At 41.6% G+C, this 24,418-nt stretch overlaps 2 protein-coding genes across 17 annotated transcripts in view; one reads left to right on the forward strand and one right to left on the reverse strand.

Annotated features, from left to right (window-relative positions):
- arvcfb (ARVCF delta catenin family member b) overlaps positions 1-5,655 on the reverse strand; it is a 208,692-nt gene extending 203,037 nt beyond the window's left edge. For 11 of the 12 annotated variants that reach the window (XM_076731520.1, XM_076731517.1, XM_076731515.1 and 8 more), the window contains exon 1: positions 5,276-5,648. The gene's annotated coding sequence lies outside the window, so the exon portion shown is untranslated. Of the gene's footprint in view, positions 1-5,275 lie in introns of all 12 variants that reach the window. The other variant, XM_076731519.1, reaches the window with a different exon arrangement.
- Positions 4,643-23,291, forward strand: tango2 (transport and golgi organization 2 homolog (Drosophila)). Of its 5 annotated transcripts, none has more exons than XM_076731525.1 (9): positions 4,643-4,739; positions 7,701-7,825; positions 12,152-12,240; positions 13,954-14,073; positions 14,402-14,519; positions 20,113-20,180; positions 20,352-20,505; positions 21,826-21,930; positions 22,344-23,291. In XM_076731525.1, exons 2-9 carry the CDS (start codon positions 7,770-7,772, stop codon positions 22,462-22,464), a joined length of 831 nt encoding a protein of 276 aa, XP_076587640.1. In that variant the 5' UTR covers positions 4,643-4,739; positions 7,701-7,769; the 3' UTR covers positions 22,465-23,291. The 5 variants fall into 5 exon arrangements, with proteins under 5 accessions (XP_076587640.1, XP_076587639.1, XP_076587642.1 ...); XM_076731524.1 differs by lacking the exon at positions 4,643-4,739 and adding an exon at positions 6,579-6,670; XM_076731527.1 differs by lacking the exon at positions 4,643-4,739 and adding an exon at positions 6,579-6,670 and having other exon boundaries at positions 20,355-20,505.
- The last annotated feature ends 1,127 nt before the right edge of the window (positions 23,292-24,418 follow it).

Genomic DNA, 24,418 nt, shown 5'->3' on the forward strand with positions numbered 1-24,418 from the left:
GTTATGGGTGCTTAGAGATATCATCGGTGATGGTGATATACAGGCCATGCAGGTAGAGGCATTCACTCTTCATTATAGTCAGCTGCAACTGACAAATGTAGCACTTAACTGTAAGGTAATCTTTAAGAGCAGGAAAATAAATGGAGACAATATCACAATACATCGCACATTACAAATCATTTCCTAGTGTGACACTTTTGTATCAATATTATAACAATGAAACTCGGAGCTGCACCCAAACGCACTCAGCAGGAAAATGAATATTTGAGTTTTCAGTTCAAATAAAAAACAGTACAGTTATGAAAAAGGAAGATGGAACAAAAAGATCAGAGTGCCAGAGTATAGGATGGAGTTGAGAAGAGCAGGGCTTTATTCACTGTTAGTGGCCCTACAGCGTACCGTACGTCATTCATGACTTAGCTTTTATTGGATTCCTGGTGTAATGAAAAGGAAAGAAACCTAGGCGAAGTTCATTTTTGAGGAAAATGTTAAAGTTACGGGACAATCATCCTGATATGAACCAGCCTCAACTGAACCAAAGCCATTCAAAGTGGTCTAACAGCACATCTCACGTAAGGGGACCAAGATGTGTGAGCCAGTGGGAAGAGAGGAGGGTCCCCAGAAGCGAGGTGTGTCACTTAGGTTAGTACAGTTTCTCGGCAGATGACGCTAAGCAGCCTTCATGTAATGTTGTTCGTCAGCTGTTTGTCAGAAAAAGCACATACTTTTGAAATTAAACATATTTTGCACACATCATCTCAGAATCCCCTGCTAAAACACAGCCGGACTGTCTATGTTTTACAAAACTTCTAAATTTAACCCCTTGACAGAGGCAATCGATACAACTCTAACACAGGCCTGCAATCAGCCTGTGTTTGCCAAGCCCAAACAAAGACATGAGTTATAGCCTTTGCAGGATGGGCGATGTAAAACAGGTGCCAAGACAACAGAGCAGTGCAAGGATGGGTGGCTGAGGGACTGGGGATTGGGAAGGCCAGGGAGGTTGGAGGTGCATGTTAATCACGTCAGGAGCAGGAGGCAGAGCTCTGCAGGTGTCTGTCCCACAAAGGACCATTCACTCTGGCTCCGGATTGGCTTTTCCCCTGACCACTCGCTATCACAGACCGCTTCAGTCAGCCCACAACAGCCACAAAACACAGCTCGAGTATGATCCAACAGAGCAGAAGAACTCTGAATCACAATCATTTCAGTCTTCATGTGCACTAAATACACGGGAATAAGCCTGCAAGTGTCACTTGAAATAATTCATGGTCTGTGATAGTTTTGCTGATAATGACCAATCACTTCCGCTATGTGACTCGGTCAAGAAACACTGCATGCCTTTTGAAAACGACCACCACTTTACTCATTACGCACTCAAGGATGTGAAGCATAGCATGTTTGTTTGAATTGAACTGGCAAACACATAATAACAATTCTATGTAATAATGCTGCTGCTCTATAATTCCCCTGCATACTTGGTAATGAAATGCTACACTGACCATGAAACTATAATGAGGTCGGCATAAGGCTACTATGATTAACAACAGAATGGTTCTGAACGTAGAGCAGTGATATATTTTTATGCAAATGCAAAGGGTCATTTCAATTGGTAATTTCTTTTATATTGGTGCTGCTGCTGTGAACTTGCAAAAAAAAACAAAAAAAACAATACATGGTCAAAGTTTCAAAATTTAGCAGCAGAGGAGCTTAAAGGTCCTACACACCTGACTGACATCTCTCTGACCCTCCTGTTAGTTTTGTGACATGTGTTGGGCCATGTTTGCTGATGTCATGTAATCCCAGCATACCTCCGCTTTGACGGAGCCATTCTCTTATAAAAAGACACACGGTGATCTGTCCATGCTGTCTCTCTGGATAATGTGAGGAAATTCATTCTTAAGACATGCACATGGCAGCTTTTATATTTAAAGGCAGTAATAAATGGCTGATTTGTCAGTCAATGTGGCCCCTGCCTTGAAGATTTGACATGCGGCCTGAAGAGACTAAAGTCGCTGTTAGGAATACTCATTGTCTGTATAAACTAAATCTGTGGATGTTTTTGCCTTAAAATACCCATTGGTTTATTGCAATACATTGCAACTGTTATTGCAGTGTGTTGCAAAACCAATTCATGCATGGAGACTTCTTTTTCCTCTGTTTACTACTCTGGTTTCTCAAGTACCATGAGGACTTCTGATGTAAATAACAATGCATATTGGCAACTGGCTGTTTTGACCCAAAAATAATAAAAATGAGTCTTCGGAAATGCTTGAAAAATCCAAGTCCTTCATAGCCCTCATCACATAAAACAACCTTCTTGTCATCTTGGTTCATATGTCCCCCTGGGAAACATTTCATACAGGAGTAAGAGCACAGGGTCAGTCAGTATCTGCAGCTCTCATGCGGCAGATACAGCATCGTCTTATACTTATTCCATGAGGCCGTCACACAGAGCTGAACACCTGTGGCAGCAGCCAAGTCCTCTGTCTCTCCCGTGAGTGATTCATTTTAAACAGGGGCTTAGTGAAATATGAAAGAAAATCCTCATCATCCCACAATAAATGCATACAAATGGTTTTTGTCGCGGCTGAATAAAAGCACAGAAAAAAAGATTCTGATAAAACACTGCTGAAAGAGGTATGAAACAGGTGGTTTAGCAGCATTACAGCCACAACCTTGCTCTGTGACTGCGAGTTTCATTGCTACAGGAGCACTAAGATATTGATCTGTGATCCACTTGTGACACGTCTGTCCAAGGTGTACCCCATTAATTCAATCCCCCCCTCCCGATCCTGAGCAGTATAGGCAGTGCATGGCTGGGCAGACGGAGTGAAAGTCTGATTTTCAGACCAGGGAATCATACTGAGATAATGCCATGGCAAGTTAGTTCCTGCAGGTTTGAGACAAAGACAGAGTCTGACAGTAACCAGCTTCTACATTTATAACCAAATTGCCAACATGCTACAGGGCTGACGTGAATGCTACATATCTCCTTCAGGCATCGCACTTCCTAATAAATTAGTGCATTAGAGCATGAACTGCTCCTCAGATTAGAGGTGAGCTCAGGTCAGCTTGTCAAGTCCATTAGAAAAATGACATTTTAACCTTTAAGATCTTCAAGTGGTGTCATAAGAATTAGTTCCATGGACAAAAAGCCAAAGTCAATTTCAAAGAAATAGGCCCCAGCTGTCGTCAGATTTACTGCGGAAAAAGCTTTTTTTTTTTTTTTTTTTTTTTTTTTTTAAATTCTGCAGAATAAAAAAAAAAACACTATGCAGCCATGTTTTGTTTGTCATTAATTAGCTTGTTAACCGGTGATTATGGTAATGAATTTTAACAGTGTTTTTTGTCCCAGGAAAAACATATTACAATAGAGGACAGGACAAAGTTGTTATATTTTGTCAGCATGCAGGAACGCGTGTGATAACTAGAGCAGGAAACTTATGAAATAAAAAACAGATTTTTTTAACATTAGCATTCATGGGAAGTCTTCTTGTTTACCCCGGTTACGGAGCATTTTTCAGTTTTCAGTGCAGTCGCAGGTAGTGTGGAAATTCTCAACCTGTCCAGAGACTGCTCTGAGTTTGAGTTGCAAATATTTTGTGTTCCAAATGAGTTACTTCCTGATTGCTAATGAGCCCAAAATGTATTCTGTGAAAGTGAGGATGTGCTGACACTTGCTTTGCAAATATAACTGGCATGAGCTCATTTCCACATATACACAGGCCGACCATATGAGACAGAACTGATCAAAAACACATGTTGCAATGATTTGCTGTATAAAATTGACCAGTTTACATTGTGCATATGGAGTGAGCTGGCTGTCGAAATCTGGAGCACCTAGCCTCGGTGCTCACTACCATGTGGCCACCAGTGATCAGTGTGGATAGTCTTGCACCTGCAACCTTTTTTCTCTTTTCGCTTAGCTGTTTGTTTCACACTTCACAACACCCACACAACATTGTGCACATACACGCAGAGCTATGCTATACAATGGAGTAAAACACTTAATTTCATGTAAAAAGATTTCAAAATTTGGCAATGCGTGTCCATTTTCTGCTTCGGCATGGTCCTCCTGGCAGGGTTAAGGCAATATGTGAATAAGAGACAATATGAAGTAACTTTCTACTATATAACTGTCATTAAAATCCCAAACAGCACCCCATGGCAACTGGGTAGAAACCTGCTATATAAACTGACCCAAATACACACTAATATATGAACCAACGTGCTCCTTATTGGGTTTCTTAAATCTGCAAATCTCTCTTTTAAAAATGTATCTTGATATATTAAATTATTTCAGAAATGATATGAACGCTGTGTGTTATCGCTGGGCTACTGCTTTCCCACATTTACCACACAAACAGTGCTAAATTAAACTCACTAGAGGCATCTTATGACAGTGTGTGAATTCAGTATTTCTGAGGTTTTGGATGGGGAATATTCAAACTCATCAATAAGCCAGTGCAAATGAATTGCACATGCTCACACTTAATTGCTGTAATTGCATCCAACCACATCCTCGAGCCATTAGTGCAAGGTGGAAGTGAGAACGCTGACCAGGACCAATCAGAGTCCACTGAGAACTTCATTTGAAGCTCAGTAATGGCCTGGTCTCAGGTCGGTGTTATGAAGCGTTCAGTCATTCTAGCGGCCTCTCACATGGGACATGAACACAGCGCTGACCCAACAACACCATCAGTCCAGCCACTGACAGCCGCCCCTCTCCAAATAAGGTAATTAGTGGAGAAAACCGGAAGACTCTCCATGGTAACTCACTCACAAACAGGAGGGCTGAAAACAATGGACTAGTAAGGATGTGATGATTGACAGCTCGTTGAGGCTCGCGCTCGCTGCCTTTGACTGCATCCATTAGCGATAAGAGCTTCCAACAACACACAAATATCCAAAAAATATTACATTTTATGAATCTATTTGATACAATAAGATACCCGGCAACATGAAATCTAGTTGCCTCTGTAATACCACATTAAAAACACCGACTATTCCACAAAAGCGTGAAATATTTTCCACACACCGGGTCCGCGTATCCTCATCAATATGCCTCATCTGAGCCACCCGCTCACCCATCCGCAAAGAAGCCGACGGTTTATCTTCATCTATTCCTCTGTCAGTTTAAAATGTTGTATTGTTATTGCATTGTTGTCCCACCCTCCTCTTTGACTTGCAATGGCACAGGCTAAAACTTGGCGTTGCAAGATAATCGCCACATGGATTTACGCGAGAAAGCAGGGAGCTGTGCTGACGTTACCTCAGTTTCTCCTGTTCCTCCTTGTTCTGGAAAGCGAGGGGACCCTCCGGTGCGACGTGCGGTAGTCCGAGCCACAGCTGAATAACGTTGTTTTGAACGCAACTTGGCTGCTGCAGGGATAGGCACCACTGTTACAACCTTCACAATCTCAAATTGTAGTTGTTGTCAGGCTGCTGCTCGCACGTCCCTTCAGTCACGCGGAACATGCATAAAAAAAGAAAGAAAGAAAACGAAGTATCCTAACTGGTTTAAAAGTTATGTCTTGTGCTCAAAGCGACTATCGTTAATTACTACTAATTAGCAACTGCGACGTTGTGTAGTATGAAAGGCAGAGCAGCCCCTATCCCTCTCATCCACAATAGTGCTGGATGCTGTCGGTCACAGCAAGTGTCTCCGCCCCATCACTACTCGCACAGCATTGGAGGAAATTTGTGATTGATTTTTTTCATGATTTATCTGAAATTATTGATCAAGGAATTTGTTCCTGTTATTACTTTAACTTGTTCTCATTTGGTTAGTACTCAGAGTTATGGTTGTTTAAAAAATATCCCATAAAACCGCCTATTAAATTCCACAAAACATAGAATACTCATATATACTCACTCATGTGTATCATTTAGATTTTATTTTATGTTCTCATCATGTTCCGTCTTCTATTTCTCCATATTTGGCACGTCGATTGTTATAATAATTTACTCGTGCCATGACGTTGTAAAGTCAGCACAAATGCGAAGTAAACAACTAGTGAATACTTTTTCAAAGTAAAAGTTTTTAAAGTGACTAACGCCAGAGTAAAACAGTAGTGTAAGACTGCAGAAAAAATCAGCACTTTCATTTTGCGTTTTAAAATAGTGTACAACCTTCAGAATAGGCTGAAATCTACTAAGCTCTGGTTTCAGCCTTGGAACTGAAGCGCAAGTCAATGTAGATTCCAGTCATATTATCAGAGAATCTTAAACACCTCTGTTTTGGACAGGTATTGAAGAGTTAACCCTTGCACCCAGTATACTTAATAAAGAAAAACATGTGTGCTCAAAGTTTTGTTCTGGTCTCGACAAATCAATCCTATGTTGATATTTTAAACATTAAAACAAAAAGTTTACAATATTAATGCTTTTATTTTGAATGTCGCTAACCGGAGAAGCCATTATTACAGTTCGCTTTTAACCTGCTCGTTTTTATATTGCTTGTAAACTGACCAATCACAGAGAACTCCGGAGCCTCGTTGGAAGTGCACTCGTTTTAGTTATTTTCAGTGCCAGGGTGGGCGGGATTCAGGACAACGCGCAGAGAATAAATCTTCACACCCGCCTTGTGAGACGTCTGGAGACCCAAATCGAGGTCATCCAATGTGAACACTTCCTTTCACTTGTCAACAACGAGAGTAAAGGGACAGTGAGTACAACTAGCCGATTCTTCACACTCGTCAACTGTGTTGATGATAACTGGTTAACATTTGGCTGAGCAAACGTCACCTGCAGTGCAATGTGTCGCGCGTAACCAAGTTTAGGCAGGTAGCTAAAGTTTGCGTGGTTTGCCTCTCTGTCATCGTTACGTGTATTGCCTGTAATAATGCTAACCATAGCTAGTTTTTGCTTCGGTGACCAAGTTAAGCTGAAACTAGTTTGCTGGAAGCGGTAGAACTAGCCACATGTTGTAATGTTACTTAACCGCCGTTGGTCTGAAAGGCAAGGCTTGTTTTTTTCCTCCAGCCACATACATAACAGGCAGTGGCTAGCCAAATAGCTAGCTCATCTAACAAAAAAAAAAAAAAAAATAGCAACTATTTATAGCTTGCCACAGCACTGCTCACTGTTTAAACGCAGTGTCATTAGACCGTTAACATATCCAGTTAATGTTAACACTGTAATAGGCAGTTAGCATTATAACCTGCTAGCTTGGTAGTATCAGGTACTTATAGCACCCTCCTTAGCACATCATTGAATGACATTGTGACTCATGGATGAGGTGCTGAACTCCTGCTACTCCATTGCTAGTTACCTTTGCACTCTGTACAGTGAAACGGATGATAAAGATAATGCACGTTTATGATACTATGCCTAAACTTGCTATTTTGAACATTCTGGGTGGTCCATTTGTACGTCATACAGTCAAATATACCATGTTCAGTGACGTATAAGTATTCTGATGAGTGCATCCTAAATATATATGGCACGTTCCCAGTTTCTTTCAGAAGTGTGGTCTATGAACACAGTGAAGAAACCCTTTATCTGATGTCATCTCAGTCTGTATTATGTTGCACAATTTGAACAAGTCCAACTTTGTCTTGCTAGGTCATGATGTTTTTTTCATAGCAGATGTCTTCATTTCTACAGTCTCCTCACTCCCACACACATCCACGCTCTCATACACCAGCGCTTAACACAGTTGCTTAACCTGTTTCTTTTTCTGTTCTTTTTGTCAGATGTGAAAAAGATTTGAAGGCAGGCGTGGATTGAGTGAAACCTTGTCATCAATCCCCCCCAGTACATCCATGTGTATAATTTTCTTCAAGTTTGACCCCCGGCCTGCATCCAAAAATGCCTACAGGTGAGCAATTAGCCCTTTCAGCATACTGTGGTCGGTGCAATCTAAGTATATAAGAAAGCTGTTTGGTCAGTGATGCACTACAGGATGGGGAATTCAGAACTGTTGGAGCTGGCAGAGACTTAGTGTCTTGCTCTACTCCTGATGTAGCAAGAATTATGTCTTTAAACACAATGTCACAGTTAACCTGTGTCAGGCAGCAAGTGGAAAAACACAAAGATGAGGATCAAACATCAGAAACACCTTTAAAATCCTACTTTACCCAGTGTGTGGCCATCTGTTTCAGGCTGTTTTTTTCAAAGACCCTCAGTTGCGAAATGTGTATACAAATTATCCTTGATATTTCTTTTTGATGCAAACAGGACTGGCATTGAATATTTCGCTCAGTTTGCATCATAAAGCTTCAGTAATGTGTTGAGACATGCAGCAACAGAACATATAGATATGTTTTTAAAAATAAAAGAAAACCTTTCAGGTTGATAAATCCCCGCTCTGACAGTGCTGCAATGTTCCCTTTTTCATCCTGCTCCGGGACTGTCTAATGTGTCACTGAGCAGAGCTGCAAACACATGCGAACAGCAGTATAGCAACAAAGAAGTTAAGGGTTTTATCATCTTTTTTCTAAACATGTGGAACTCAGGGACATGGGATTTTGGGGGTGTCAGTCTTTGCCACGGCCCAGGTTTTTCATGAGATGACATGAATTGCCCTCTACGTTGGGCATGCAATGCACTTAGCACTGGTCACATCATAATTATTATAGAAAGGACATCACATCTTTTGCTCAAATCTCCCATTTTAATGTGCTGAATGAAACTTTGTGTGACCTCCATGTGCCCTACCTAGCAGCGAAGGCTGTTGCCAGCACAGACCAGCCCGCTATGAGTAGTCAATGTGAGTTACAGGGTGATGTCGAGTCCAGCTTATTATAATTCCCCTGAGCTCCAGAGTGAGCTCTCTACCTGGCCATAGTCCACCTCTGTCCTTCCTGCTGGGAGTCTGACCCCGCCTCAGGAGATCACAGCAGAGATGTGGTGTGAGTACTGACTCAGACCTGAACCTGGGGAAAGGTGAAACGTACTGTGTCCTAATGTGGTTACATCAGTGCTATATATAGACTATTGGTTGCAGAAGTAGTTTTCTTTTGCTGCAGTGATGTGTAAATCAAAAGAAATGTGCCGCAATACTTTGACTAAATTGGGTTGAAGGCAAGATTAAAGTTTCATTAAGTACAATTATTACACTCCTGCAGCACAAAGTGACTGCAGTATACCTGAGGGGGTTAAATGGGTTCATGTTCAACTCAAAGGACTCATTTTGAAACTACATTTGTGTTTTTGTTTTTGTTTTTTTCAACTTTTCTTTAGAATAAAAGTAGTTCTGCAATCAACCAACGAGCCTTACAATATGAATCTGATCGGTAATTGTGGCGCTTCCTTTAGGCTAGTCATTGTCATTTAAATGTCAACAGCGTCACTAGCAGACACCCCAAAATGATAAAAGTGATGGACTGAGAAAGAGCTTACTGACAGTTTTTCATCGATCTTTCACAATGGTGGGGATAGCATTGTTGACCCCCCTAAGGAGTATGATGTCATTTGTGGCAATTTGACAATTGTATTGTATGTGTCCATTCAAGCTGGGTGGTCACATGCCCCTCCCAATTTTTGATATTGATTTTTTTTTTTAATATTTTGTATTTTATTTGATTACTATTTTTTTTATAATTTGTAATTCAAATCATTCTTCTGATTATGTCAGAGATCATAACACAGAAAGTGACACCCCCCCTTTCCCCGTAGTATTGGTTTCTTCCAAAACTGGTCCACAACAGCAGGTAGGCACACACACAGCTCTCTGTGGCACATCAGTGCTGGAGGAAATGCTTGCTACAGCTTAACTGTGTGTTGCTGAAGTGGTTCATCAAGCATCAGTCCTTTTTTCAAATGTGAAAATTGAATGCAATGTTTTATATACACTTAAATGTAAAAGCAATAGACTCGGGTGCTGTTTCCCTCATTGCATTTGAATCATGTCAAATGCAGTTTTCATTGTCAAATTTTTCTTTTTTTACATGACTTCAGTAATGCTTGCACAAATGGAAAAATAGACTACATTGTGTATATTACATTTTAACTTTCAAATTTGACTTAACATTTGAATATTGTCTGTTTCAGAGTGTTTGAAAATGAAATGTCAAGCAGCTTTTTCATTTTAACATTGTCATCAAACACCCGTTTGAGTGTGTGAAGATGAAAATCCAAAATTATTGCATTTTCATTATTACCCAGATAACACAGACCTAAAAATGGAAAATTAGAATTCCAGTTCCTGTTTTCCTAGATACCTTGTCTCTGAGCACATGGTTGGTCAGGCGGGACTTTAACATGATGGGAATGTGAGATGAAAGGTCAAGTGCTGACAAAATTTACAAGGTAGGATCCTATGGAAATCATGACAATCCTTGAATCCATAATTCCACAGCAAACCTGTGGCTCCTGCCAAGTCCACAAGCCACCGTGTGTGTTGAATACAAAAGTTCAAATATTCATGAAGAGCTTTGATAGTTCCCTGCTCTTCACCATCCCTCCTACATGCAGCTGGTTGACTGTGATCCGAGCTGCTCAAATGTAATTTTTCCCCTCAGGATCATATAGCAGATGCTCTCTCTGGTGCAGCATCATAACTGTTAGCTTTGTTTTGTGGAGCAGTGGTGGCTCATATGGTGCCGTGGGAACAAGCTGCTGTCAGCCCTTGACGCACAGAGGTCGACCCCTATTAGGTCAGTTTGGTCTATTTGTTTGCTCTTAACAGGATCCAAGCTCCCATCCTGAAAGATTAATAGGAGGACTGTTGCCAAGTTTAGAAGGAACATACAGCCATTATAGAGGTCAATACATTTCATTGGCCGTTTTTTTCTACTCTGGCCTGTGTAGTTTGCCCACAGTGCGTTTAAGTGCCTCTCTGCTGTGTTTAAATCCATAACTCAATAATCTTTAACAACTCAGATTATATAAATGTGAAAAATGTAATTTTGTCCACAAAATATCAATAAATATATGCTGATGCATTGCATGCTTACACGCCATAAATCTACAATATGAATCTCTAATAAAATGTTAATTGATGTTTCTAGAAGTCACGGTGCAAGAGTGAGAGGTCATGTTTTCCTTTAGCAGAAGAATAATTGTTTTCTGTGTTTCATAACTGCTGAATAGGTGAGATGGGCTGGATATTGTGTGCATGTGTGTTGCTAGGAGAGTCGTTAATAAGAAAGCTGACCTGACTGTAAAGACATGTATAAAGTAATGGCTGACGTTGCATTAGTTCCAGGTCACATTGCAGTTTCTAGTCGTTAATGACCATGAACATAATGGCATCGCAGCTCACTGACAGGCTGTTCACTCTTGTTTGTTGCACTAAGTGTTTGTGTTGTAGCCTGCTTTGGCAATAAAAACAGAGTTGGAATTAGATAAAATACCTGGACAGGGTACTGATGCAAGGCCGGCACAGACAGCTTTGCAGAGTGAGATGAAGATGAGATAGCTCATCTCGATCTGTCACATGTTTAGGTAAATGTAAATGTATCATATTTGAAATAACCCCTTAAAATCCAGTTTAGCTCTTAAGTTGATTTAAGGTTAGACAGCTGATCTTATTCCACACTGTCTGACAGAGTTAAATGCTGTGTATTCTTTTTTTTTATGGCTGCACCATCACGTCCAGTGGAAATATTCTAGATGTTTGTACATGATTTCAATGTAGCCTGACATATTTGGTGTCTTTGGAAATGTACTTCTTCGTTCCTTCTTCAGAACTTTTCGAACTGGGATCATCAGTCCTGTTTCATTTTTACTTCCTCACTTTCCTCCCTTCTCTATTAAGACTGGTTGTCTGTAACTTTTATATTGGCTTGGCCTTTTGATGTCACATTCCTTTTGATCGTCTCGTCTTTGGTCGTCATCAAAGGACCTCCTCCTTGTAACCTCGACCTTTTGTGTCCTTTGCATTCTGCTCAATCAGTTTCTAATATCACTGTAGTTGAAGTCTCCTGGACACATCTGAGGCCTTTATGAAGTCAGGGGGAGACTCACAGCAAGTCTGTGACACTGTGTCCAGGAGCAAGAAGTCTGTCTGTCCGTCTACCAACTCATTAACTTCTGGGATGGGATCTCATGTGTCCATGATGATGAATGAGTCGTTGATGAGGGATCTGCTGTTGAGACCAGTGATGGTAATACCTCATTGGTTCATGTCAGGAGCGAATGAGCGAGACTCGCTGAATGAACAAAAATAACAAAGTAAACCCCTCCCCCTGCTTCTCTTCAGGCTAATTTTGGCTGCAAACAGAGATGAGTTCTACAACAGGCCGTCCAAAGCTGCAGACTTCTGGGGGACCAACAGTGAGATCCTCAGCGGTGAGTGTGTCCAGCTCACCACTCACCCAACAAACACACATTTTGAAGAAAGTAAAGTAAATGATTGAAGAATTTCCTGCATTCAAAAGGATAAAATTACTGAATGAGTGCTTTAACATATGATTATGAAGTAAATGCTGATTGCACTGACTGTAGAATAATGACACCATCAGCGTTTAGTGAGTTTAAAAGTTGCCTTTGTCTGCTTTAGCCAGGTAAGTCCCAATAATGCTGGAAGGCTTATGCAAGAGAGAGACTTATCCAAACCAATAAAAAGTTGTAAACAGTGATACAAAATCAGCCAGTGGATAGTTTGTTCAGCTGATGTAGAAGAAGTGCTCAGTCGGAACAAAGTGAATATGTGTTAGACTTTAAAAACCTTCCTTGGGTGTGTGGAAATGCAGCAGATGTTGACTTTTTAGCCATGTTGGACTCGTTTTATTCAAGGCTAAATGGCTTTCAATAATCAAGGAAAAAGCTGTCTCCTTCACCCAGGAATCCAATTCTCCTCCACTCCGTCACAGAACATCCCCACCCGCAGTAAACTATATTTAATTGACTGATGTCTAACACACATTATGGCCAAGCACAGGAAATCAATCATCCTTTTTTTCTGCTGAAGGAGGAAACGGAGAGACAGCGTCGTTGTTCATCCGTCTCCTTCTCCCCTCTGTAATAGAGGGGTCAGGACTCCAGTCGTGGGCCCTTAATTGATGGCTGCTTTTATGCGATGTGACAGGAATAAATGGCTCTGCCTTATCTGTGGGGCTGGGGGGTGTGGAGGCAGGGCCCTGAAGGAGACATAGCATGACGAGAAGGGAAGTAAGCTATAGCTCCCAGTGGGATCCCGCTCGCTTTCCGTCCACCCCCCGAGGAGTAAGACCGTTTGGCTCTCTTGGTCACTGTCAGTGTAAGTGACCTGTCTTTATTGATCACCAGGGAGCACAGTAGACTTGCAGCGCCCCACCTTTTCATGTCACGTGAAGAAGAGGAATGTGGAAAGAAAACTTTGGATCTACTGATGGATTGGGCTGAACATGAGGGTTGTCCAATCAAAAGCCGTATCAAAGGATAGAGTCCTTATGTACTTTGTGATTTATTTATTTATTTATTTATTTTTTTAAGTGAATGACAGTCAGTGGACATTCCATCATATGACAGTTCTGTATCATCAGGTGTATCTTAATGCAGGCTAGTTCAAGTTCAGTATGTTTTCTTACTGACTTAATCAGATTTTTTATCAGAGTGAAGGACATTTTGCTTCAAAGCTTGCAGACCTCAGTCATTTTGCATGTTCAGCTGATCTGTGTTTTAGCTATAAACACCAGCAGTTAATCATAGTTAATCAGCTGGAAGTCTGCCAATTGAACAATTTCTCAATTTCCCCACAATTAGAACCAAATTACACGCTTCTTTCCAAGAAACAACATGGAAATTACGCCAGTGAATAATTTGTTACCCAGTGTGCTTCTTGAGAAAGGCTGACAGCTTGACCTGAGGGTTCTAAACCCATTGTGAAAAAACCTGCAGAAACATGAGAAATTACTTTACTGAATGGATGCTAACAGGGTTTTGTATTTTGTGTGAATTGTTCAAAAGTATGGAGGAAACACACTGAGGTTAGGATCTTTTTTCATTTGTGATAGTTCATAGTTATTTCCAGTGTAACGGCTTCTGTGTTTTAAAAACATTTGCTATTTTTGCGTTAACAAGGCCTGGACCTGGAATATGGTAAGGAAGGAGGATCATGGCTGGGGATCAGCAAGCGGGGCAAGCTGGCTGCAATCACCAACTACATGGAAGGACGTCCCAACCCTGATGCACAAGGAAGAGGTGAGCCAGCCATGAAAAAGTGACATCACGTATCTCCAGTCTCCACTGTCCCCTGTGAAAGTTCTTGCATGTTGCTTACACTTTAGATTTATTCCATAATTTAACCTAAGGTTCTGCATTCTGCTCCTTTAAGGAGTTGCTACTGTATATTTAACTGAACCATTTGAAGCACAATACTGCATTTTGAAGTGTCTCCTGACATGATTTCTTCTGCAAATTTCACTTATCTACATAGCTGACACATGTGCTCAGTATTATCAACACAGAGGCTGCGTTCATTGAGTGTGTACTTCAAGAACCCTTTCTTTTTACCCTTGCTGTTCTGCAGGATTTCTAGTGTCTAACTACCTTATGGACAAAGATCAGGACAGCTACTCCTACCTGAAGAAGGTGTCGACAGAGGGCCACCTGTATAACGGCTTCAACCTCATTACAGCGGAGTTCAAGTGAGTGGCAGGTGTGGTGAGAGCCATGCGAGTGTATGGTCCATCAACTGATAAAGCTGAGTCAAAGACGTGTTGGCATCATGGGAATCTTTCCACTGCGATTTGGTTGCAAAAAGACACACTTGTCTTCCAGCAGGAGCCGTACTCTCAACGTGATACATTTCAAAAGTTGAAATTTATTCCAGAGAGTTAGGAAAACTACTTAATATAGCCACCTAAGGCTGCTGGATGGTAAGACAACTCCTTTATTGCACTGTGTGGGTGTCATGAAGTGACACTGGCAGATTCTTGCGCACTAAAGGATTCTGAATGTGAGATTTTTCAGAAGCTTGCTGAGAATGGGCTGTAACTCTGTTCCTCTGAATTCTGGCCTTACCTTGGAAGGAAACCGCAAAGGCAGCTTCTTCATCTCTCGAGTGCTAAGCAGGCAGAACTGAAAAGAAATCTCAGATGCTGCTCTGTGGCAGAGCCAGCATTAAAATTCTAAAGGAACACCTGTTCATATTTCAGGGTTTCAGACAAAGAAAATCTAGACAGCATTAAAAATAATGAGGGTTTTTTTTTTTTTTTTTTTTTGCTTCCCCCCGCTTCACCATCCTGACTTTACAGAATTTGGTGATCTGTTTAAGGGAGGAAAATCAAAGTGGGATCAGTGCACACCAAGATAGCTGTCATGGTGGAGGCCCCTGTAGACAATTGGCATGGAAACGGGTCTCTGCCAGCGAGAGGTTGGAGGTTCAGCTCGAACACACACACCCCTACCAAACTGTATCCCTGCTGGGGGAGATAAAAAAAAATCAGGTTTTTCACAGTGGAGTTTGGTGTCACGATCTGTGTATCCTGGTAACATGGCCTCAAGCAGGATCTTGTCTCAAAGGGGATTTTCTTATGCCTGCACATCCCTTCCTCCACATTTTTAGCATTGCTTTTAAGTTAGAGTGTGCATTGGTTTTCTGCTGTATTAGGCTAATAATATCATTTTTAAAATCCATGATGTCAGCTAATCATCTCTGCCTGCCTCCAGGATGGATATGGAGCAGACCTTCTGGTCTGGAGACAGTTTGGTTTTCAGACTGAAATGACAACATCGTACTGTAGCTGGCCACTTACTTACAGTTTTGATCTTATATTCCCATAAGACACCACTCTCCAAACCCTTCAAATGCCAATTATCTCTCATAATACAGCCCCATGCACACTGCGTCAACATGTGGAGAAATCCAAAACTTGCTGCTGGACCTTGTAATGGTTGCCTCGCTATGATTGGACAGTCACTGTCAAGGGGAGTGAATGGACAGTGGAGTGAAAAGCAATCAAGAGAAAAAACATACAAGTTTCAAAGGAGAATTTTTAGTCCCAGGTATTTAACATCAGAACAAAATATAAGCTCTTTGCAGCCTCAGTTCAGCCTCTTTTCATGTCAGACTTAACTGCAGCAAGATGGCTTGACTTTTGCGTCTTTGATAGCTGGACAGCATCAAGATATGCAGTGTTCTTGTTAAGACCAGGAGCCGTATTTGTGCCTGCGCTGCCCCACTGGCATTCCTCTTAAGTGAAAGAATAAGGTGCCCACGTTTCACGAGACATCAACAGAGCGAACGACACCGTGTGATTATGTCGTGATAATGCCTCATGTCTTCCAGTTTGGCTTGGCTGTCATCTGGGGCTCCTGCTGTGAGAGGGCTGCGCGTGTTTTCTCCACAAATACCTGTCTGATGGGAGCCGCGCTCACTGCAGATAGAGATGACACACAGCGGCAGAAAGCGAGCCTACATCTTTTCAATAAACACTGTCATTACCAGCCTGTTTGTTTTGCACTGTAGCGCGTCCAGCAGCACAGACGAAATAAGGCGTCTCATTTCTTTCCGAATCAATAACATCTGGTGGGTAGAGAGTAGCTCTGTATTACAATTAGAGGATTTCTCATTCATGTGTAACCAGAGACATGATTTATGATGTGGTGGCGGTGGGGGAAAAAGATGTGCCCGCCACTTTTAAGCGTTCTCTGTCTTCACTCAGTTTGTGAGAGTGTGTGTTTGCGTGATCACGCTCAATGAGATGCATATGACAGCAGTGGTGTACACTTAATACACAACCAGAGGGACATGTTGTCTGTTAAATTGCGATTCTTGTTAAACTAATACTGTCCTAATTAATCATCTATAGCCACGTTGGGTTGAGTTCTACATGTGAGTAATTTGGTCAGTGGCATTTCCCAGAAAGTCGTACCAAGCCTTCCCTTAGTGGAGCTGCTGCCATATATATTTAAAATTTGATCTTAGATCTTCTCTGCTTGATGCTCTCCAGGCTCCATATCCAACATTTCATCTGACTTTCCTATAGCTTTGGTTTTTGATCCCACTTTATGTCACTCGCTTTAAAGTGAATGCCCAGAGATTATCCATTTTAATGAATATCTCCTCTGATGTTTGCCTGCAAAGAAATGCCTCGCTTAATGCACTTTCAGTCAAACAGAGTGTGACTGCTTTATCAAAACAATGTTAGAAAGTGGTTCAATCTCATGGCCCCAAACCATGTGTTGTGATTCTTGGCAGAAACTTGTTTGAGCTGAATAAGAAAAACAGTGGTGGAGCAGATATGCACATTCCAGGGGTGGAGTATCAAGGGTGGATGAACTCTCAACATCAACAAGAGGAACTGCTATCAGTGTTTGTTTTTTCCAAGCACTAGTAAGATTACCTGTCGGGAATTCACATTCTCTTTGCACTGAATAGAATTAGCAGGCGGTGCTCGCAGTAAATAGCTCAAATATAGCCTGCGTTGTTCAGTGAGTGAGTCCAGATGTGCAAAAATTGCCACAAAAATCAAAATAATGTTGATTTTGGCTTTACGGTTGTTAGCATGGGGTCATATTTTACATCATCAGGAGATCTGAATCCTGCTACTTTTTCCTGCATTTGTCTTTCCATCTGATCCACTGTAGGCTGATTTTTGATAGGCCAACTTTTCTAGGTCGTGTGTGATTTTGTTACTTAAGTTACATAAGAACATTATGGTGTTTTGTTCTATTTATCAAGTCAGTGTTCGCCTTGCGGTCGTATACAGTAGCCGATGTTGAAATAGGGTACCAAATTGATATGTCTATAATGATTCAAAGTCAGATTTTTTTACTGTGTATCCAAACATAACATTGTCATCCATAGAGCTGAGACGCTAACATGTCTAAAACTTATTACAAACAAACAAAATACCAAACAAATCCAGTGTTTTCCCACATTTCATGCCTTTCATGTCCACATGTGTGGGTGTACACGCACAGATGTGTGTGTGATTGGATACAAAAGTACATGCTGTCATTACCCAGGAGCGAACACCATCGTGCCTATCTACATTCAACTGATGATATTGAAAGCTCATCCAACCATCTCCAGGCAACTACACCACAGCTGGCGATGGGGAAACTGCTCTGCAGCCTCAGTATAGAGCACTCTTCATTAGAACGTCTCCCAGCCAGCATACTGATTACTTCTCTGACTGAGATCTGACAAAGCCTGTTTTCGACTCTTCCCTCCTCGTTCTCTCTCTGCCCAGTGGCCTTGACCCCCTGCTGTTCCCTCATCTCAGCCCAAATCAACCCACAGCACACCTGATGGGACTTTCAATATTCGAGCCAGTTTCAAATAGCAGAAATGGAGCTGTTTCTCTGCAAATCCTCCACCTGCTACCACCACGCTCAATTTGATGCACATCACAGGCAAAGTGTGTACATACATAGACACCGGGCCTTTAAGGTATTGCCGAGTTCAAGTCGCAATACCAAGTGGAAAATAGTACTTCAGACATTGTGTTTGCCCACAGCAGAGCCAACAACAGGTAAACGCTTCAGAGATTCTTCCATTTCCCTTCAGGTTACAGTGCCATCTGGTTCGCATTGAGCAGCTACCGTGCACATGCATGTGTGAGGGGTGAGCGCTATTACCCGAGTCAACATTGGCCAGTGCTGCCGTGTTCATAGTCACCATAGGAACACAGAAAAAGCAGTTGTTTATTCACACTGTTCGGCTGCGTTTGGATACAAGCTGGAAACAATATCGAGGTCTTTGTTGTTGTCAGAGAGATAGCGTAATGTCAACCTGCGGCTTTGAGGGATCCCTCGCAGCTGCCCTGCCTTTAGAAAGTGCTCTGCTCCAGGAGATGTACCCAGGACACAGGGATCCTTGTGCAAACAGTCAGGGATGACCTCTGCAAGGCGAGATCAGCACTAATCATTTGTAGGGAACGAACATGAGAGTGTGTGTGGCGTGAGAGAGCCTGTGTCATCATGTCATTCCCTCAGTCTTGAGTTTGCTGAGGTTGAAAAGGCATGGGAACATCCCTGAGGAAAGCATGGCTTGAATTACGATGTGCAAGATAAAAAACTGACTGCTGAGATCCGATGAGTCATCACCTACATTTTAAATTCTAAATGCTGGCATATGTGTTGTCATGTCACGGCATCTCTTGCATCATTCCGCCTTTGCAGCTGGGCTGACCTAATGGATAATGATCCTCACTGCTTCCTTTCGATTTGGCTAAGGAAGACAAGGACAGGCGTTTCATCGTTGCCTGATAAGCAAAAAATCGAACGTTTTCGATTCGCAGTAATATAAAGCAGAGAAAAGCTGTACATTTGGAACAATCAAATGTTTGGCATTCCTGTTTGAGACGTGAATCAAACATTTTATTGACTATCAAAATAGTTGTCACTCAATATGCTGTCTATCAACTCGGCTCAGCTCTGAACATCTGGTATGAAGTCATTAGTGAGTTCTGTGGCTGGCATTTTCTGCTTAAGGTGATCAGTGGTATAGACCAAAGGCTGATTTGTATTTGGGTGTTTAAAACTATCTGGTACAGCGTGTGGCAGAGCTACAAGCCCAGCAGCATATTCTGTTCCTGCCTTGCCAGCTATTGACTGGGAAACTTTCCAAGTTAGATGTTGAAGCAGTGTTGCACCACATTTCAGATTGACTGATGCCACTGGTATGGCTGTCATAAAATTGACATCAAAAAATTCATTCCCCTGCTGGTTCAAAGGATTTGGTCATAATTTATTATTCACTCTCCTGTACCAAAGCCGTCACAGATGCCCTTGATGTCAGACAGATTTTTCAGACTGAATAAATTCCCTCTAACTGAGGACTTTGCAAAGAGATCTAACACCATAACTAAAGGGTTTTGTGGTAGTCAAAGGTGTTTGCAGCACTAATTTGTATTTTGAAGCTTTAATTTTACCCAGTTGTTCCTTTAGGATAGATTTAAATGCTGCAATTAAGCGCGGCGTTAGGTATTTTCCCATTTGAATTGTCTGTACAAATGAAACCGGCTTCTTAATTCCTCTTTTCCAGGACTGCAAAGAAAATCAATCATTAAAGAACACTGTATGGTGCGCTGTTGATGTTCTCTTCCACCCTGAGCACCCATTTTACACGATTCCCGCAGGAGTGCTCCTTTCAACACTGCTGTATTTGCGTTTATTTCAAGAGCACAGACGCATTATGACTCTTGACACAGCCTTCATAATTAGACACAAACAAGTCTAATCATCACTAAATGCAGTCTCTAATTTTCCATCTTACTGTGTCCCGTGCAGAGCCAAACAAGACACTGTGTGTTACTATGGAAACAGAGGCAGCCCTGAACCCATCCATCTAAAACCAGGTCTGTGTTTTTAATGTGGTTGCTGTAGAAACGGTTCATTTCACATTTTAACTCTCCTCGTGGCCTTTGCCCTCATCATTTTAGCCTGACATTTCCATGTTGATGTGGCTCTCAGATTGCCTGAACCAAGCTTATCTGTGTGTGCATTTGTATTTTTCACTTGCCCCTCAGCAGGAATCTATGGCTTGAGTAACTCGCTGCTGGACACTCCATGGAGGAAACTGCTGCAAGGCAAGCGTCACTTCAGCAGTGTCGTCAGTGACCAATCCCTGTCCTGCGACGGACTGGTGCAAGAGCTGCTTGGCGTCCTCAATAATGAGGAACTGTGAGTGGTGAACACCTGATTAAACACGTCAAAACAACAGCATTTCATCTTGATTTTATGTTCCAAATAACCTCATGATAATACTTTTTTAGTAATTTAAAGGCTTGATTTCGGATGTGAAGCAAGTCTGGGTGAATTGCCACCGATGGTGTCATGAATATTGGTTAATTCCATCTACACCCACTAGTGCTGTAGGGTGGTACATTGATAATGAACATTGCAGAATTGTACCAGGTCGGATGCCGTATGTGGGGTCAAGCACTGATTGATTCAGGATGCACAGAGCTCCCTGGAAAATGCCAGACTTCATAAATACTGTCAGGGCTCTGAATGAGCTGCTGTGGGGGATTGAAATTTTCGCTGCATCCAGTGTTGGTTCCTCTTAATAACACAGTCTTTTGCATGGTGTTATGTGATGCCAGAAGGGTGTAACAAACATATTGACATTTTGGGAAATACGATTATTCACTTTCTTGCTAAGAGCTGGATGAGACGATCAATAAAGCTTTCAAATCTGCACGGTAAATATGAAGCTGTAACAAGTGTAAAAACAACAAGTCGTGGTTTTATCTTGTCATCAATATGAGGTTGACAGGCAACCAGAGAGTCCAGGAAGTTTGTGTGCCCAGCCAAGAAGTATTTTGGCACAAACCTTCAGTCAAACCAAAGCTTTTTTTTTTTTACTTTTCAGTATTCATGCAGATTAAACAACCAAGATATGTCATGTTGAGCAGTGAGCTTTAGAGGTGCTGGAGGGCAGAGTTTGTTATCATTGGACAGAGGCAGGCTATCTCTTTCCAATCTTACTGCTCAGATACGCTAACCGGCTGCTGTCTAGTGACTCTCAGCAGGAAAGTGAGTAAGTGTAGTTCCCAAAATGTTCAACTATTTCATTAATGGAGAAACAACGCAGTAGCCATTGTGCAACTTTTCCATTTTATTGAAGTGCATTTTTATTTCCAAATGCATGGTTTAGGTAATTGGGTCAAAGTGATGTCTTGTTTGAAATGTGCATTCTGTAGCAAAGCTGTGTTTGCTGTCAACAAGAGATTGTTAGGGGAAAGGTTTTTCATAACTGACAGAAATGATTGCTATTCCTGACAAACTTAGACCCAGATTTAAGAAAAATATTCTCTCTTGAGCGACTGAAAGCACAGAGCTGCAGCAGTTCAGGTTGAGGGACCATTTGTGCAGCTGTTGTTTGTACGTTACATATTTTATGGATATGATGCATCAGTTGATTACTGACTTAAATGTAGTGCACAGGCAATATGACAGACAATGATATATACAGGTTTTTGTTGTGGGTTTGTTTCACAGGAACACACCTGATCCAGTTCAGGAGAGCCAGGGTGATGGTTACAGCAAGCCCATGATCCAGGCTCTGTCAGCGGTGTGTGTTCGCTCTCCTCATTATGGCACAAGGTCAGTATCTTCTACCCACACCAAACCTCTGCCTCGCCGCTTGTATCTACCTGAGGTGACTGACAGAGCTGTGCTTGCCTGAAGGATCATACAGAGAGCTGCTGGTATACAAAAATCAATCATCCACACAGAAGAAATGAAAGGGAATTATCTGCACTGTACAAAGACTGTCCAGTACCCAAAATGTCAGAGAGTCGACCAGAGCCATCAAAGTGTCCTTTAGCAAGGCACCGTGTGCCCCTGCCTGCTCATTCTTGTTGTGGGTGCTTGCAAAATACCTTGAACATGAAATTGACCCTCAGTGTTGCTCTCGCTACCTGTCGTGTTCTTTGATTTTGAGTCATTTTCAGTTTTATTCATTCTATATTTCTTGTCTTTCTTTGCTTGTATCTCCTGCGTCCCTGCCCATTCAGGACCAATACAATTATCCTGATAGACGCAGAAGGTAACGTGACCTTCACAGAACGCACCATGCTCAACTGTGACACAAGCAACTGGAGCACCAGTTCCTTCCAGTTCAAACTGCAGGTGTGAGGACACAATGGAGGAAACCAGCTCTGTGCCTTTCTGCATCACCTTTCCTTCCATCGCCTCCGCCTCCCACCCCTCTCCTCCAGCTGCTCTTCATCGGAGCAGCTTTGTGAACATGAAGACTCGTCTGCACTTTTTCTTCAGCCCTAGCTGCCTCATTGACATCAGTGATGCGTGTGTTTCTTATTCTTGATTTAATTTAAGATGCATCTTTTGGAAATGTGTGCTAATTTAAAAGATTGCCAAAGAACATTCAGAATTTTGTAGAGGAAAATATTTTATCTACATGTCACAAAAAAAAGTTGGGCTGCTCCAAAAAGTCTAATCTATGACAGATGGCTGGCATCCTGCTTTGAACTGCTATCAGTACCATTGTGGACAAGATTATTTTAATGCAATCTAATTTATTCTTGTTGGTGTCAGGTTGTTTCCTTTGAATCTGTTATATGGCGTGACTGCGCTCTTTATGCACAAACCACTGGCTTAAATTTAAAAACAGTAATTTAGTGTAAAAATCCTGCAAATGATTTTCTGTTTTGCACAATAGTAATTCATGGAGTCACCAGCATTTTTCCAGAAGATGTGTAATCTGATTGAAGATCACAGTAATTGTCATAAATTACAGTTTCCACTTTTGATTACAGGTAATGATGATGACAGATAGCAGGTAATTCATTAGATCTGCCCCGGCCCTGCACAACAGTAGTGTTGATTACAGCAGACATTTCAGTGTTGAATGCAAATAGTTTCAGGTACTGGATCTCTGCCCACTTCCATTGGTAGAACGATGCATTTTACAGCTGCTTTACAATAAAAACAATTTATCCGAATGCTCAAGTTTACTGTACCATATAATGACTGCTGGCATTAATACACAAACACACCATTTTTTTAGTAACAACATATGTTCATGCACCTGTCAGATGATTTCAACATGACACTCTGTGTTAAACAGACAGCTGGCTCCGGTGTGCTTGTGCTTCCAGGCGTTTACTTCCACTATTTTGTGTGTAGAGCGTTATTTCAATGAGAGTGCGCTTAGCCAGCCATACATTCAGTGAATGTCCATTCTTCAGGTGACTCTTAAAAGCAGAGGAATCCACACTTTATAGTACTTGTGAATACGCAAGTTTTGTTTTTTATTTTTTGTCCACACGCACCTTAATCCACTGTCAGGTTTTGGTGTGACTGTCCCAGGCAGTGCACAGCGGCCTTTACTCTCTACAAAAGGTTTATAGGCCGTTTTCACAGATGACATTCTGACATGTCAGAAAAGTACAGGTGCAAATAATCAAATGAGTCATAGCTGAATTCCATTCAGCTTCTTTGCTTTCTGGGCTCTCCTTAATTATATTAGGAACACGTGTGTTTGTCCAACAATGGAAAATCAAAATGTCTCCTGTGATAAAGCCACATGGCCAAAATAAATTCACTTTTACTGAAAAAATCTGGGTTTCGGCCGCTGCATTTTATTACTGATCTGCTGCTGTTAGTGAAGAGTGACCCCAACTGGCAATTTGCAATAATGCCATTCACGTGTTCCTCGTGCAGTCTGCCCCTCAAAACACCAAATATCCAATTCATGTGACACTGACATATCAGCCCTTTACCTTCATAGACACTGGTGGTGACAATGAATGAAAACCATATAAACAAGCTCACTCTACAAAACCACAAGTGCAGAGTGTTTACAGAGACACCTGGTATGTTTGACATTGATGTGTCATATGAAAGCAGCTTGGACATCAGTGAAAAACATTTATTCAAGTTTAGCTTTTAGACACATCACAGACCAAACAGCATCTTTATTTTGCTAAAGGGCTATGCAATCGCAGCTTCTACAGACTTGTCAGTAAACCTTGCATATACCCAACTGACAATGCAAGTCCGTGATTATTGTTGTATTTTCAGTACACATAAACAATTATTTCAGGTCTTTGTGTACTTCTAGTTTTTG

This window comes from Chaetodon auriga, chromosome 5, assembly GCF_051107435.1.
Source record: "Chaetodon auriga isolate fChaAug3 chromosome 5, fChaAug3.hap1, whole genome shotgun sequence".
Taxonomy (NCBI): domain Eukaryota; kingdom Metazoa; phylum Chordata; class Actinopteri; order Chaetodontiformes; family Chaetodontidae; genus Chaetodon; species Chaetodon auriga.

Excerpts from the sequence above, each read along its gene's own strand:
- tango2 (XM_076731525.1), top strand. The coding sequence starts at position 7,770 with ATGTGTATAATTTTCTTCAAGTTTGACCCCCGGCCTGCATCCAAAAAT. Across the intron at positions 12,241-13,953 it reads CAACAGTGAGATCCTCAGCG|GCCTGGACCTGGAATATGGT; the intron begins GTGAGTGTGTCC and ends TGCGTTAACAAG. Across the intron at positions 21,931-22,343 it reads TCTCCTCATTATGGCACAAG|GACCAATACAATTATCCTGA; the intron begins GTCAGTATCTTC and ends CTGCCCATTCAG.